Here is a 17,062-nt window from a genome sequence, read left to right as displayed (position 1 = left end):
GTTCCGCAACCAATTTGCTACATAGATCCAGGTGCGGAATGGCCCTATATTTTCTCGTTTCCTTTCCTCCTGCCAAAATGAAGAATTGGGCACTTTATTTTAATTTTATTTATATTTCTACTTCTATAACGCCACTCCCGAATGACTTGTGGTGGTGGTTACATGGGACGATGCCTTCTTTTATTAACCCTAGCCTCTCTGGCTCCTCCCCTACACATTTATTTATTCATTATCCTATTTATAGCCCTTCCTTCCACGTAGGCTCAGGACAGGTACCAACATACACATCTTCAGGGATTTCTCAACCTGGATTTCTCAATTCTATGGTTTCCCTCACATCTAGAAGGGGAACTGCCAATCATGGAAGGGGAACTGCCCATCAACAAAATTTCATGAGCCCATAATGAGTTTTTTACTTAGCTGTTGAGGGCAAAACCCGGGGAATCTGTGCATTTCTGACAGAAAGTAAACCTGAAAGTGTTGACAATCATGATACATTTTATGTGCTCCCCCCCCCCAATGGTCACAAACTTATGTTCCTTCAAGAAGAAAACGGACAAAATTGAAAGGGTTCAGAGGACAATGACAGCCCTGCTTTGGTTCCCCCACCTTCTGAGATTAGTTAGGTGGCAACTCAGAAGAGGGCCTTCTCAGTTGTGACCTGAAAACTCTGGACCTCTCTCCCGAGAGAGAATCATAGAATCCTAGAGTTGGAAGGGGCCATACAGGCCATCTAGTCCAACCCCCTGCTCTACGCAGGATCAGCCCAGAGTCAACTGTCCCCTTCTATTGCCATCTTCTGCTAAGGAGTGAAGACTTTTCTGTTTTCTTTGGCATTCCCTCAGAGATCCCTGCCCAATATTTTTAACTAGGGATGGGTGATCTGTCTCAGATAATGCTGATTAGAGTATTTTTGGAGCTGATCCAAGCTGAGTCAGAGAAGACTTGAAGTGATTCGGGTTTGATTTGGCTGATTTGGCCGACTGAGAAAGACTCACCAAGCAACTGATCCTGAGGGGGTCTGCTGGGGAGCCATTTAAAGAACCCGCTAAATGGTTGCTGGAGCAGGCTATAGGCTGGGAACAGGGTGTGTGGAGCTGATGTCAACCCTGCACCTTCCCACCCCGACCCTGCTGGGGCCAACTGCAGGCTGGGATTGGTCAGGGGAGCGGTGCAGAGCTACCAGCCCTCTGCCTGCCCTCCCTGATCCAGCTGGGGTTGGCTCAGTAGACCTCCATGCCTGTCTGCTACCCTTCCCACACAGCCCGGACTGTGTGGGAAGGACTGGTTGGAATTGTTCAATGGGACCTAGATAGGCAAACAGCTGATCCCAAGTTGGCAAACAGCTGATACCCGAAGAGGGTTTTATCTTGAGGATCAGCTGTTTGTCAGGCTGTGAGGGGGTGGTTATTTATTTATTTATTATTTAGATTTTTATACTGCCCTTCCCTATGGCTCACATGCCTGCAGCCAGTGAGGTTTCTTTCCACAGCAGGATCAGCTGTCTGGGGACTGATTCAGTTGAAACTGCTGGAGTTTCCCAAATCTGCCAAACTCGAATCGATATACCGAATCGGGAATTCAGTTCATTTGAAGCATACCATAGGGTTGTTTGCAAGTGGAATATGCAATGGACCCCGTGAAATCTGGTTGCAAGCTGCATTGACATCGGGTTGATAGTGCAAACAAGTACCGTATTTGCTGGCGTATAAGACGGCTTTTTTCCTCTGAAAAACATGCCTCCAAGTGGGGGGGCCGTCTTATACGCCGGGTGCTCTTCTGGCGAGCAGCAAGCGGCGGGGAGCGGCGGCGAGCGGCGAGCGGCGAGCGGCGAGCGGCGGCGAGCGGCTCCCCCCACTGGGTGAGCTGCGCCGGCGGGCGGCGGGCGGGGAGCGGCGGCGGGGAGCGGCGAGCGGCGGCAAGCGGCTCCCCCCCACTGGGTGAGCAGCGCCGCGGGCGGCGAGCGGCGGGCGGCGGGCGGCGAGCAGCGAGCGGCGAGCGGCGGCGGCGAGCGGCGGGCAGCGAGCGGCGAGCGGCAGGCGGCGAGCGGCTCCCCCCCCACTGGGCTCACTCAATATTTTGAGTTGAAATGTTGGGGGGTCGTCTTATACGCCCAGTCGCCTTGTACGCCGGCAAATACGGTACATTCCCAAACAGGCCCCACACGAATCTGCATACATCCCCAGACAAAACATGGTTAAATCCTTCCAGAGGATTTGCTCTGCTAGTTCCAACTAGTACAAGATGGACTTGCTCCAAACAGAACCAGCAGTTGTGCTGAGAATTGGCCTGGATATGGTTGCCAGCTCCAGGTTCAGAAATACCCGGAGATTTGAGGATGGAGCCCGGGAAAGGAATGTTTAGGGAGGGAAGGGGCCTCGTTGTTGTTTGTTGTTATGTGCGAAGTCATGTCCGACCCATCGCGACCCCATGGACAATGATCCTCCAGGCCTTCCTGTCCTCTACCATTCCCCAGAGTCCATTTAAGTTTGCATAAGGGGCCTCAGTGGGGTACAATTCCGTGCTGCCTACCCTCTAAAGCAGCCAATAAATGGAATAAACAATTTCAATAAATAACAAATACATGATTTTTTCTCTCATTTGGAGACCAGTGGTAATTCTGGGAGATCTCCAGCCCTCACCTGGAAATTGGCAACCCTAGCTCTGTGCAGGCTTCCAACTATTTCACCTCTGCAACGACATCCGTACCAAAGCACCATTTCTTGGTGTCTTAAAGAGGGCCAAAAAAGCTCGACCGGGCGGAAAGCAAACCTGGCTTTTATCTCCTCAAAGTCTTCTGTCGCAGGAGGGCGTGTGGGCACCAACCTCTGCTCCCTGGGGGTGGACGGAAGGGATCCGCCCTCTGGGATTTTTGGTGTTGGTTCTTTCCTTCAGAGCCTCAGCAGGTTTTTAAAAATAGGAACCACACCTCCTCCCTGGTTCCCTCCCACGTCATTATGTATATAAGATCCCTGTGGATACACGCGGATGACAACGGGAATCTTTTGACAGCCAAACGGAGAAGCCTGGACTGCAGACATGTCTCAGCATCAGCATACACTGAAGGATGTTGAGACAATCAAGTTATTGGGCCCACAGATGTCAAGTAAAGGTAAGAAAGGGTCCATCTTACAACGGAGAGTGACTGAGGCTGGCCCGAACCTTCATACTCTGCTGGAAAAGAAGACGAGTTGGGTTTTATACCCTGCTTCTTCTTCCCTTAAGGGGTCTCAAAGTACTTAATTGCCTTCTGTTCCTCTCCCCACATGGGGCACCTTGTGAGGCAGGTACGGGTGAGTATGGTGAGAATCGCTAGGAGTGAGGACTTCTAATCCGGTGAGCCGGGTTCGATTCTGCACTCCCCCACATGCAACCAGCTGGGTGACCTTGGGCTTGCCACGGCACTGACTGTTTTGACTGAACAGGAATACTAGGGCTCTCTCAGACTCACCTCCCTCACAGGGTGTCCGCTGTGGGGAGAGGAAAGGGAAGGTGATTCTAAGCTGCTTTGAGACTCCTTCGGGGAGAGAAAAGCAGCATATAAGAACCAACTCTTCTTCTTCACTAATATCAGGGCTCTCTCAGCCTCACCCACCTCACAGGGTGTCTGTTGTGGGGAGAGGAAAGGGAAGGCGATTGGAAGCCGCTTTGAGACTCCTTCGGGTAGAGAAAAGCGGCATCTAAGAACCAACTCTTCTTCTTCTTCTTCAGTAATCTCAGGGCTCTCTCAGCCTCACCCACCTCACAGGGTGTCTGTTGTGGGGAGAGGAAAGGGAAGGCGATTGGAAGCCGCTTTGAGACTCCTTCGGGTAGAGAAAAGCGGCATATAAGAACCAACTCTTCTTCTTCACTAATATAAGAACCAACTCTGCTTCTTCTTCTGTTTGTGTTCCTAAACATTTCTAGCAAGGGATTTGTGCCTTTAGAATGAGTCTTGCAATCCCTGTTTTAGCACAGAGACAGAAAGGATTTTATGGCATCTCAAAAACTGACAGATTCATTGTTGCTTTAGTGATCCCCTGATTGCTGAATTAGAAGTTAACAAAATGGTTTGTTGTATTAGCAAGGCCTCAAGCACCGTTATGGGAAAAACCAACTTGTGTCATCTTTGGGTTTTTTTTCACTACCCGGAGCGAAATTCCAGTACAGTCCTGGGTAGTAAACCTGTCCCCTGAATCCTGTGTTGTGTTCATTTATAGCACCATGAAACACTCAGAGCTTGAGGACATACGTTTGCTCTGAGTGGAATAAGACTAAAATTTTAAGAACTGACCCGGCAGCCAGCTTGGTGTGGTGGTTAAGAGTGGTGCCTTCTAACCTGGAGAGCTGGGTTTGATTCCCTGCTCCACCATGTGCAGCCAGCTGGATGGACTTGGGCTCATCATAGCCCTGATAATGATGTTCTCATAGAGCAATTATATCAGGACTCTCTCAGCCCCACCTACCTTACAGGGTGCCTGCTGTGGGGAGAGGAAAGGGAAGGCGATTGTTACCTGCTTTGAGACTCGAACTCAAACACAGTCCTGTTGCAGTTCTCAAAAATCATTTCTCTCAGAGCTCTCTCAGCCTTACCTACCTCATTGGGTGACCGTTGTGAGAAGTCGAATGGAAGCCGCTTGGAGACCTGATCTGGAAGTAAAAAGTGAAGTATAAAAACCAACTTCATCTTCTTCAGTAATATCTGAGCTCTCTAAGCCTCATCCGCCTCACAGGGTGTCTGTTGTGGGGAGAGGAAAGGGAAGGCAACTGGAAGCCACTTTGAGCCTCCTTCGGGTAGAGAAAAGCGGCATCTAAGAACCAACTCTTCTTCTTCTTCTTCTTCTTCTTCTTCTTCTTCTTCTTCTTCTTCTTCTTCTTCTTCTTCTTCTTCTCCTCCTCCTCCTCCTCTTCAGAAAAACCAACAAGATATTAGCATATCAACCTGAATGCTGAATCAGTGAAGGAAAATATCTGACTAAGGAGTTTGGGGTTGAATCAGACCCTCGTACATTGAACCAGACCTTTGTTTACTCAGATTGGTAGCTGTTAGCAAAACTAGGGTAGGGTGACCCGGGCATGTGCCTTGGGTGCCACTTAATGGGGGGGGAGCAGCCCAAACTGAGCATGCTGGGAGAGAAGCCATGGGGGCTGCAGCACCAGGCAGGCTGCTTTTAATGGCTACTATCCATGGTGAAGTCAACATGGAGAATACATCAACAGAAGGCCTCAGTCTCTTTGCCTTGTGGTTGGACCTCCAGAGGAACTAGTTGGGCACTGTATGAGACAGGGTGCTGGAGTAGGTGGACCCTCACTGGTCTGACCCAGCAAAGCTCTTCTGATGTCCTTATGAAGGCCTTGGCCTCTATGCCTTGTTGTTGGCCCTCCCAGAGGAACTGCTTGGCCACTGTGTGAGACAGGAGGCTGGAATAGATGGACCACTGACCTGACCCGACAGGGCTCTTTCGATGTTCTTATCATCTTATAATAGCCACTTTGGCAACTGGAAAAGGGCAATGCCCTCAATTATGAGATGTCCTGGCTCAATCTGGGGAGGCCCATTTCCTGTAATCAATAGCTGAATGATGCCTCAAGGAAGCTGGGTCACGGGTTCGTATTCTCCCCATATCAGATCTTCAGAATCTTTCAACACACATTTACAGGTGATCTAAAAGAGTCTGAAGGATCTGGCCAAACTGGTTCCCTATTTGGCATAAGCCGATAATCCGTAGAGGAAACGCCAGGCGAATGAGAGGCCGGCCAGGTGAAATCTCTTGAAATGCAAATAGGACCATTCTTTCTGCTGCTCTTCAAAGGTTAGATGAGGTTGCTGGCCAGGTCTTCCTTTGTGTTCATGGCATTTAGCATCACAACACATGGGAAGGTGTCCGGGAACGTGCCGTACAGGTGGGCAGAGATGGGTGTTCCTACCTGGCATGTATTTTGCTATGAATTAATGAATGGGTAGTCACCAGGTTGACCTGGATGGCCTGATCTCAGAACCTAAGCAGAGTTAACCTTGGTTAGCACTTAGATAAGAGAACATTAAAGAAATCCTGCTATGAAGAAGCAGGCAATTTTAAAAAAAAAATTATTTCATTTTAGATTTATATCCCTCCCCTCCTCGCATTGCTGGCTCGGGGGTGGCTTACAACATTTTAAAAAATCATAGATTTATAAACAGTTATAAAATTTTAAATAATCTAAAAAACATCAGTCCACTGTATTGGCAGAAAGAACAAATGACCTCTGTAGTCTTTTGCTTTGAGCTGTATGGCCCAGTCTGGCTGGAACGGGTCAGATCTTGAAAGCCTGGTTATCATTTTGATGGGAGAGAATTTCCTGTAATCAATAACTGAATGATGCCTCAAGGAAGCTGGGTCACGGGTTCGTATTCTCCCCATATCAGATCTTCAGAATCTTTCAACACACATTTGGGGCCAAGGGACCAAGCCCTATGAAGCTAGGTTGAGGGACTTGGGAATGTTCAGCCTGGAGAAAAGGAGGTTGAGAGGGGACATGACAGCCCTCTTTAAGTATTTGAAAGGTTGTCACTTGGAGGAGGGCAGGATGCTGTTTCTGCTAGCTGCAGAGGAGAGGACACGCAGTAATGGGTTTAAACTTCAAGTACAACGATATAGGCTAGATATCAGGAAAAAAATTTTCACAGTCAGAGTAGTTCAGCAGTGGAATAGGCTGCCTAAGGAGGTGGTGAGCTCCCCCTCACTGGCAGTCTTCAAGCAAAGGTTGGATACACACTTTTCTTGGATGCTTTAGGATGCTTAGGGCTGATCCTGCGTTAAGCAGGGGGTTGGACTAGATGGCCTGTATGGCCCCTTCCAACTCTATGATTCTATGATTCTATGATTTACAGGTGATCTAAAACAGGGGTAGTCAGATGTTCCTCCAGATGTTCATGGACTACAATTCCTATGAGCCAGATGGGCCAGGGAATCAAGCCTGGGTTGTCAGATTAGAAGATGCTGCTCTTAACCACTACACCGTGCTCTGTTCCTCTCTGTCCTGGACCCAGAGAGGGGGAAATTAGCTTGAAAAAGGACCCCAGACCGTGCCTGTTTATTCCAGGATGGATCTTTGTAGTGGTGCCCCAAAATAAAAGTACAAAAGAAGAGAGCGGGAGAGAGTGATTTAAAACAAGGTAAAGAACCCATACTGGGTATGTGAAAAGAAATCCCATAAGTAACCTCAGGTTTACACCCAATCAAGGGGTCACACTTATAAAAACATGTTTGGTGTAGTGGTTAGGAGTGTGGACTTCTAATCTGGCATGCCGGGTTTGATTCTGTGCTCCTCCACGCAGCCAGCTGGGTGACCTTGGGATCGCCACGGTACTGATAAAACTGTTCTGACCAAGCAGGAATCTTAGGGCTCTCTCAGCCTCACCCACCTCACAGGGTGTCTGTTGTGGGGAGAGGAAAGGGAAGGCGACTATAAGCCACTTTGAGACTCCTTCGGGGAGAGAAAAGCGGCATATAAGAACCAACTCTTCTTCTTCTTCTTCTTCTTCTTCTTCTTCTTCTTCTTCTTCTTCTTCTTCTTCTTCTTCTTCTTCATGGCGGAATCCTCTCCTTGAAGAGACCAAGGCCCTCCTGGTTTTTAAGCAATTCCAGAGGGCCAGCTAAACCAAGCTGTTCTGCCATGGCTGAGGCCTCTCTGTTTGAAAAACCATCTAAATTCTGGGCAGTTCCCACAGAGATATAAATAACAGGAGATGGATTTCATAAAGGCTTTGATTTACTACTTATTATGTACTGTTTTAAATGTTGTTCGGTGCCCGGAGCCAACAAGGATAAGGCAGTAAACAAATTAAACACAAGTTTACTATTACGATTACGATTATTCAATTTATTCTCCGCCACTCCCAAGACCAGCTCGTGGTGGGTTACAAAAATACAAAATACAAAATATTCAATAACCCCCCCAATAAAACCCCATTAAAAGCAGAAAACAAAATCATAACAGAGCTTAAACAACATTTGTTTGTTTATTTAATGCTCTACCCGGAGGCTCAGGGCGGTTTACATGGAGCATAAGAACAGTACATGAAACAGTCTATAACATATGAATAACCGTAAAAAGGTAAAGGTATCCCCTGTGCAAGCACCGAGTCATGTCTGACCCTTGGGGTGACGCCCTCTAGCGTTTTCATGGCAGACTCAATACGGGGTGGTTTGCCAGTGCCTTCCCCAGTCATGACCGTTGACTCCCCAGCAAGCTGGGTCCTCATTTTACCGACCACGGAAGGATGGAAGGCTGAGTCGACCTTGAACCGGCTGCTGGGATTGAACTCCCAACCTCATGGGCAAAGCTTTCAGACGGCTGCCTTACCACTCTGCGCCACAAGAGGCTCTTCAGAAGTGGTAGGAACACTTAATTGTTCAGCCAATTTGTCACAACAGGGGCAATCCATAGAGTTGCCAGCTTCCGGCTAGGAAATACCGAGATATTCTGGGGGTGGAGCTGGAGGTGGGTGAGATTTACGGAGGGCAGGGACTGCCCTAAGTATAATGCCGTAGTCATCTCTCTCCAAAGCCATCATTGTCTCTAGGGAAGGCGTGGCCAAACTGTGGCTCTTGAGATGTCCATGGACTACCATTCCCATGAGTCCCTGCATGCTGGCAGGAGCTCATGAGAATGGTAGTCCATAGACATCTGGAGAATCGCAATTTGGCCGCTCCTGCTCTAGGGCAAGTGGTCTCTGTCAACCGGATGTAATCCCAGGTGACCTGCAACCCTAAATGACATGTAAAGGTAAAGGTATCCCCTGTGCAAGCACTGAGTCATGTCTGACCCTTGGAGTGACACCCTCCAGCATTTTCATGGCAGACTCAATACGGGGTGGTGGTTTGCCAGTGCCTTCCCCAGTCATTACCGTTTTACCCCCCAGCAAGCTGGGTACTCATTTTACCGACCTCGGAAGGATGGAAGGCTGAGTCAACCTTGAGCCGGCTGCTGGGATTGAACTCCCAGCCTCATGGGCAGAGCTTTCAGACTGTATTTCTGCTGCCTTACCACTCTGCGCCACAAGAGGCTCTTATGAATAATCGTACAATAATATTAATAACTAATATAACAATATAACAGTATAAAAAATATAAACAATGCAACAGTGCAAACAGGTCCAGAATATTCAGGTGGAATTCTGAGAAGGAGGGGGGGGGGCAGGGGGCCTTCAGTGGCTGTTGGTTATGCCTGGTCTCAACCAAATGCCTGGCGGAAGAGCTCCTTTTTGCAGGCCCTGCGGCTTACAAACATGGTATTTCAAAAACTCCCCAACCCCCTACCCAAACTCTGGAGGAGCGGAATGAGGGGCCTAAATAACAAATAACATCCTGCTTTAGGATGCTCTGGGCTGATCCTGCATTGAGCAGGGGGTTGGACTAGATGGCCTCTGTGGCCCCTTCCCACTCTAGGATTCTAGGAGTCTAGTTCAGCAGTGGAATAGGCTGCCTAAGGAGGTGGTGAGCTCCCCCTCACTGGCCGTCTTCAAGCAAAGGTTGGATACACACTTTTCTTGGATGCTTTGGGCTGATCCTGCGTTGAGCAGGGGGCTGGACTAGATGGCCTGTGTGGCCCCTTCCAACTCTGTGATTCTGTGATTCTAAAGGACTAACTGCCACCTAACTCCAGGGGAGCCCCACCAATTTTCCTCGCTACCCTGGCTTCAAGCATAGAACTGGCGGAAGAGCTCCATTTTGCAGGGCGTGTGGAATGCCGGAAGCTCCCGCAGGGCCTGCAGCTTACCTGGGATATCAATCCACCAGGTAGGGGCCAGCACCGAAAAGGCCCTGGCCCTGGCCGAGGCTAGGCGTGCTTCCCTGGGGCTGGGAATTTATTGATTTATAAGTTAGATTTATAGGTTGCCCATCCCACTTTTCAGGAGGGTGGAAAGAGTTTACAGAAGGGACAGACAACCTGAAAGGCTGAGCTTGAGGTCTGGAGAGTCCAAATTGCTGTATGAGGAGACGGCTAATGAACAAGAAAAATCATGGCCAACCTGGCACACTTTTTCACTGACCTGAGATGGTCTTTCTACGGGGAAGAGGCCCCTACCTGGACATGGTAACCCACCTTCCTAGCAACGTGATTGGTCCAAAATACAAACTTTTGAATCTCACCGGCTGGTTTAAAGTAAACTCCTGTCAAACTTTGGCTGGGAAATGTGGGAAAAATACCTTGATTAGGTGCTTGTGAGCCAAATCTGCATGAGCACAAAGGGCCAGGGCGAGGCAATGTGATTAACATACTTTAATTAAGTGGAAGTGAGCCAGATTTGCATTGACACAAGAGGCTGGGTGTGTCAAGCTCGCTCCTGAAAGAGGATGGAGCATAAATGAACGACTTGAGTACCTTTCTTGATTGAGCATAAAAGGGAGTGAGACAAATCAGGCATTGGTTAATAATATAAGAACTTCCTTGGGCTGGGCAGACACCTCTGGAAGATGCCAGCATATTCTGATGTTGGAAAGTCTTGTGTGTTTGCGAATGAAGTGTGGTCTCTGCATCTGAAGAAGCCAGCTTGGTTTAGTAGCTAAGAGAGGTGGCCTTTAGTCTGGCGAACCGGGTTTGATTTCCCGCTCTTCCATGTGCAGCCAGCTGGGTGACCTTGGGCTAGTCACATCCCTGATAGTGCTGTTCTCACAGAGCAGTCCTGTCTCAAGCTCTCTGAGTCCCACCTAGAAGAAGAAGGGTTGGCTCTTATATGCCACTTTCCTCTACCTGAAGGAGTCTCAAAGCAGCTTATAATCGCCTTCCCTTTCCTCTCCTCACGACAGACACCCAGTGAGGGAGGTGAGGCTGAGAGAGAAAAAGAAGAAGAGTTGGTTGTTATATGCCACTTTTTTCTACCCAAAGGTTTCTTGAAGTGGTTTATAGTCACCTTCCCTTCCCTTTCCCCACAACAGACTCCCTGTGGGGTGGGTGAGGCTGAGAGAGCCCTGATATCACTGCCCGGTCAGAACAGCTTTATCAGTGCTGTGGCGAGCCCAAGGTCACCCAGCTTGGCTACATGTTGGGGAGCGGGGAATCAAACCCGGCTCGCCAGAATAGAAGTCTGCACTCCTAACCACTACACTAAGCTGGTTGTCTCACAGGGTTTCTACTGTGGGGAGAAGAAGAGAAGGTAATTGTCAACTGCTTTGAGACTCCTTTGTGCCGTGAAAAGTGGAGTATAACAACCTCTTCTTCTTCTTCTTCTTCTTCTTCTTCTTCTTCTTCTTCTTCTTCTTCTTGCCTATTCATATTACAGAATAAGGAGGCTGTGGGAACAGGAAGGAGAGAGGGGGGGGGGATGGAAGCCTGATCAGTTGTTTTAGCATTTCTCAACTGGCCTCAACCGTAAGCCTGGCGGAAGAGCTCTGTCTTGCAGGCTCTGCGGATCAGGGCCCTGATCTCTCCAGGGGGCTCGTGCCAGGCTAAAAAGATCCTGGCTATGGTCGAGGCGATGTTCACTTGTTTAGGACCAGTTCAGGTGCCACAGGGCGACAAACCTGTGGTTTGGGGGATGGATTGGGAGGGCACAACTTATTTTCTTAGTGATATTATTTTCTCTTTTGGAAGTAAAATGAGTTTCTCTCTCTCTCTCTCTTTCCCTCCTCCCTTCTTTAGATGGCTCTGGGGACTGTGGATGTGGATCCGGGCCTGGGTATGCAACCCCTCTGGATGCCATGAGAGGTAAGCCCGTTCGGAAGCAAAGACTCCCTGGGAGCTGCACAACCACCAAGTTTGTTTGAGCAACAGCTGAAATGTCTTTCTAGAGAAGGGGGTCCTCAATCTTTTTGAAGCTGCAGGGGCCTTTGAAAATCTGACACAGTGTGGTGGGGCAGCCACAAAATGGTTGCCGCAGGAGGCAGAGCCAGACACAAAATGGCTGACGCAGGAGGTGGAGCCGGCCACAAAATGGCTGACGCAGGAGTTGGAGCCGGCCACAAAATGGCTGACACAGGAGTTGGAGCCGGCCACAAAATGGCTGACGCAGGAGTTGGAGCCGGCCACAAAATGGCTGACACAGGAGTTGGAGCCAGCCACAAAATGGCTGATGCAGGAGTTGGAGCCGGCCACAAAATGGCTGACGCAGGAGTTGGAGCTGGCTACAAAATGATTGCTGCATGTTGCCTTTAATCACACTGTAGGGATGGCTGCAGCCAAAACTACATTCTAAAAAATCTGCACAGCTGAATTTTTGTTGAGCAAATCCCATATTTGGCTCCACACACTTTCTAGAAACACCTGACATAGACAAAGAAAGGTGCTGGTGGGTGTCATGGCGCCCATGGGCACCAGGTTGGGACCTCTGTTCTAGAGAGTGCCTTTCTTCCCATAATGCAGTCGTTCGGGGAAGTTTTTCTTTGGCAGAAGCTCCCCTGGGAACTTTCTACCTTCTCATCTCAAGGAAAAAAAGGGCAATAGTCCAATAAAGCAGTTTCGTTTGTCACCTGCCTGGGGTTCGAGGGAACATCAAAGAGTCCTAGAATCATTTGTTGAGCCTGCTATCTCATGAATAAGGATCCTGAGGTCAGAATTCCTGGCGCTTTGGTTTCTTGCCAGTGTTTGAATATCCAAGATCTGTAGTGTGTGTGATTCAGCAGCATTTGTGTGTCTAGCATCGTTCAATTTGGAACTTCCTGGTGTTTTTCAAAGAATCCCCTCCAGTGCCCTGAATGCTGAGTCGTAGACATCCTGCTTGTCAGGAATCTAGGATTCTGTTGCATAGACGAGACCCCTCTTTTGACTAAGTCCAACACGACTCCCAGGAGTAGAAAAGAAACTAAAGTCTTTATTGAAGGTATCCACAATGCATCTGGGGCCCTATGAAGATAGGTTGAGGGACTTGGGAATGTTCAGCCTGGAGAAAAGGAGGTTGAGAGGGGACATGATAGCCCTCTTTAAGTATTTGAAAGGTTGTCACTTGGAGGAGGGCAGGATGCTGTTTCTGTTGGCTGCAGAGGAGAGGACACGCAGTAATGGGTTTAAACCAAGTACAACATAGGCTAGATATCAGGAAAAAAGTTTTCACAGTCAGAGTAGTTCAGCAGTGGAATAGGCTGCCTAGGGAGGTGGTGAGCTCCCCCTCACTGGCAGTCTTCAAGCAAAGGTTGGATACCCACTTTTCTTGGATGCTTTAGGATGCTTAGGGCTGATCCTGCATTGAGCAGGAGGTTGGACTAGATGGCCTGTGTGGCCCCTTCCAACTCTATGATTCTATGATTCTATGATTCATAACAGAAATCTCAAAGAATGATGCAGGAAACGTAATAGACAGAGACAAAGAACTATGATCTATTCGGCCTAATCTAGGGCTGGAACTACAGGGGGGAGTATTGGTTCACACTGGAGTGGCCTTTGATCTTTTAGGCATGAACTCAGGAGAGACACCTAGGCTGAAACTGCGTGGGGCTTTTATTCCAATCCCAGGTCGATTCAGTCCCTGCCATCTTCCCTGAATGCAATTTCCATTTTGATGTGGTCCAATTTAAATTTTCCCTCTGCAACAAGCAGGATTGATCCGGAATGACCCTACCTTCCCCCCGCGATATCCTAGAGTGGATATAACCTCAATATTTGAAAAATTGGCATGAGGAAGCATGCAGATCTCTGCCTGTTCCGAACTTGCCGCTCAGCCTCCCTGGTAGAGAAACCTTGATTAGCCAAGGCTTCAGTTCAAAGGCTTCCTTGTTCCCAGGCTGCAAGCTCGCCTTAAAAGGGAAGCCCTAACTTTGTTATGGGTCAAAATAACGACAGATCTTCCCAGCAATTTGAAAAGAGCTGTCTGTCGTGCACCAGTTAAGATCGGGAAGCAAAAGGGGCCTTTTTAAAAAATTCCTCTCAAGGCTTATTAAGGACCAGCAAACAGTCCTCCAATCCGGGAAGGGGAACTCCCAAGAAGGATGGTTAGATTTGAGTACAGCAGTAACCCTAAAAGGGATGGGGAATGGGATAATGTAGCCCATTTCCACAAGGGAAAGGATGGTGATGAGGAAAGGGAAAAACCCAATGGCATGCATTTCTGCATTGCGCAGGCCTGAATCAGACCCTGTTAGATTCTACTTCAAAAGTCAAAATCCAGATTTTTTTTGTTGCAGGGCAGGTGAGGGGCAAATTTGGGACCACGTCTGAATAAGCAAATTTTAGCGCTGAAACAGATCAAAAAGTCGACCCTTTAACAATGCAAATTCAAATGATATTGCTAGTGCAGAAACAGTCCCAGTCTCATGCAGAGCCTGGAATTAAACCTCCCACTGGCAGATGTTCTCTGCAAGGGGCAGGGTGATCTTTCCCATCCCCTTAAAGATCCTGCAGGTGGCTTCTGGTGCCCCGAGGCTTAAAGAATACCAAGAAAGCAAAATCCTCAGGACCTGGTTGATTTGGTGAGCCTGCCATGGCTGAGCCTGCCAGTTTCTGCAGCCTGGAGGGTTAAAGAACCCCTGGGCCACAGAAGACTTGGGAGCTGGGTGGGAGCTGGGTGGAGTGAGCTCCTGTTACTTGCACTTTGATTTATGGAGCTTCAAGTGACAGAGCCAGTCCAGGCTCAGCCAGGGCTGTGGGAGCTGACAGCTCCATACTGCCTCAGTTCAGCTAGGGCTGGCAAATGCCTTCTTTGATCCAGGCCTGCAAGTGAACTGGCTCCGAGGCAATTAAAGGGATCAGTCTACCTAACTGCCTTGGATTCACACTACATTACACACTACACCAGGGGTAGTCAACCTGTGGTGCTCCAGATGTTCATGGACCACAATTCCCATGAGCTGAATTGTAGTCCATGAACATCTGGAGGACCACAGGTTGACTACCCCTGCACTACACTACCAAAGGGATGCATCCCTTTAACTGCCTCAGAGTGAGGTCACTCTTAGCCGCATGTCTTCCAGGGCAAGCCAAGAAGCTGTGCAGGTTTGTGTGAGGCGTTCAAGGGATCTTGGTCTCTTTCAATAACTTGGAGCTGAAGCCAAACCTGACTTGCTAGATTAGAAGTCACTGCTCTTAACCACTACACCACACCAACTCAAGATGTGTGGCCATGTTAGTCTATCTGTAGCAGTAGACAAGGGCAAGAGATGGGCCCTTGAAGACCAACAACATTTGTGGCCAGGGAGGAGTTTTCATGAGTCACTGCTCACCTCTTGGGATAAGTAGCATTCAACTGGGGCGCCATGTTGGTCTGAAGCAGCAGAACAAAGTTTGAGTCCAGGGTCCACATTAAGACCAACTCAGTTTTATTCAAGATATAAACAATTTGCACACATACTTATATGAAGAAGTATGTATGCACATGAAAACTTACTCCAGGGCTGTATCTGCACTCACATCCCCCTGTTATCGATCCTGCTGAATTCTGATAAATCTGAACCTGGAATTTCCACTTTGCTTTTCTTCCGACTTGAAACAGATGTTGCCTTCTGGACTTAATTGTCTGCTTGATTGGGAAAGCTTAAGAGGGGGGGGGTTGCATGAAGCTCCAGCCAGCATTGAAGGAGCACAAGGCTGGTGAGGTGTTTATTTCTCGCCTTTTGTCTCCTGACTCTATAGCCATAGCAAGTGTGTGTATGGAAGGAGAGGAGCACGAGACTGCCTGTTTATTTTTCTTTTCTTGAGTGAGTGAGGGGCGGGAGAGAACAAGGGGGAGGGAAGACAATCCAAAAGGCAAATATTGGCACATAGAAGTGGGTGCTTTTGGAGCACAGTCACTTAAAAAATAAGGGGAAAACAAATCTTGCAAGATAATGGCAACCAGGATCCAGTTTTCCTGCAGTCTTTGAATTGATGTTCTGATCAATCAGCAACAGATGACTGCACTACGTCAGTGTTGGAGGCATGGAGTAGGGGAAGGAAATTAATGTGGAAAAATGTTGACATCTACATTTGAAATACTGGGGCTTTTGGAGCGCTTTTCTCAGTGTAGTGAGTTATATCCATTCCTGGATATCACGGGGGAAAGGTAGTGTCACTGCAGATGAATCACAGGCATTGCAGAGGGAAAATTTAAAGTGCTAAATATCAAAATAGAAGTCGAATATGGTGTAGATTTGAAAAAAAAATTCAGGATCACTGGGGATAAAAAAGCCCAGTGCACATAAAGCCCAAGAGTAAAACTTTGTTGGCTTTAAAGGTGCCACTAGACTCAAATGTTGTTCAAATAAGTAGCAGAGAGCTACAAAGGCTCTTATCCTGTCATGAATTCAGTTTTTAGTTTTTTTAAGTTCTGGACTTTTGCACTTTTAAAGACGTTACTTATATTTGATCGGAAGCAAAGACCTGCTCATAGGAGAGAGAGGGCCATGAATAAAGAGAGCTGTAGCTGCTTTCCCATTGTTTGATTGCTAAATGTTCTCTTTGCTTTCCAAGGTCCCCGAGAGAGAATCATCTACGTCCCCTGCATCTTAACCGGATCCAGCATCTGCACCCCATCGCCTGACTACTTGGCTACGGTGGATGTAGATCCAGAATCTCCAACTTATTCCAAGGTTCTGGCCAGAGATCTCTTCCTTTGGGAATGTTTTACTTTGCAATTCCTCCCCTCAGGTTCCAGGGATGGGTTAAGAGGCGTAGAAATTCACATGCCTTGACCTGGAGGAAATTCACCTACCATCCCACAATGGCAATTAGCAATACCCTGGGCATGCAAGGAAGGGCCACAAGAGACAAACACTGGCACATCCCTTCCTGCCCACCCACTCACAATCTGCCTAAGTCCATAAAATCAGCCTCTCCATCAGATAGCTATATAGCCTCTGCTTAAAAACTTCCAAAGAAGGAGAACCCACCACCTCCTGAGGAAGCCTGTTCCACTGAGGGACACTCTGTCAGGAACCTCTTCTGGATGCTTAGCTGAAAATTCTTTTGAATTCATTTCAACTCATTTGTTCTGGTCTGACCCTCTGGGGCAAGAGAGAACAACTCGGCTCCATCCTCTATATCAGGGGTAGTCAACCTGTGGTCCTCCAGATGTCCATGGACTACAATTCCCATGAGCCCCTGCCAGCAAACGCTGGCAGGGGCTCATGGTAATTGTAGTCCATGGACATCTGGAGGACCACAAGTTGACTACCCCTGCTTTATATGGCACCCT

General features: G+C 48.3%; 1 protein-coding gene across 1 annotated transcript in view; it reads left to right on the top strand.

Moving 5' to 3' along the window:
- The first annotated feature begins 2,985 nt into the window (after positions 1 to 2,985).
- Positions 2,986 to 17,062, top strand: part of LOC143829962 (methanethiol oxidase-like) — a 34,752-nt gene continuing 20,675 nt past the window's right edge. The window contains exons 1-3 of the mRNA XM_077321658.1: positions 2,986 to 3,112; positions 11,605 to 11,670; positions 16,339 to 16,457. Coding sequence (XP_077177773.1) covers positions 3,040 to 3,112; positions 11,605 to 11,670; positions 16,339 to 16,457 — 258 coding nt within the window. The 5' untranslated portion in view covers positions 2,986 to 3,039. The remainder of the gene's footprint in view (positions 3,113 to 11,604; positions 11,671 to 16,338; positions 16,458 to 17,062) is intronic.

Source organism: Paroedura picta, chromosome 1 (genome assembly GCF_049243985.1).
Source record: "Paroedura picta isolate Pp20150507F chromosome 1, Ppicta_v3.0, whole genome shotgun sequence".
NCBI classification, from domain to species: domain Eukaryota; kingdom Metazoa; phylum Chordata; class Lepidosauria; order Squamata; family Gekkonidae; genus Paroedura; species Paroedura picta.
This window is presented reverse-complemented; position numbering and strand designations above follow the sequence as displayed.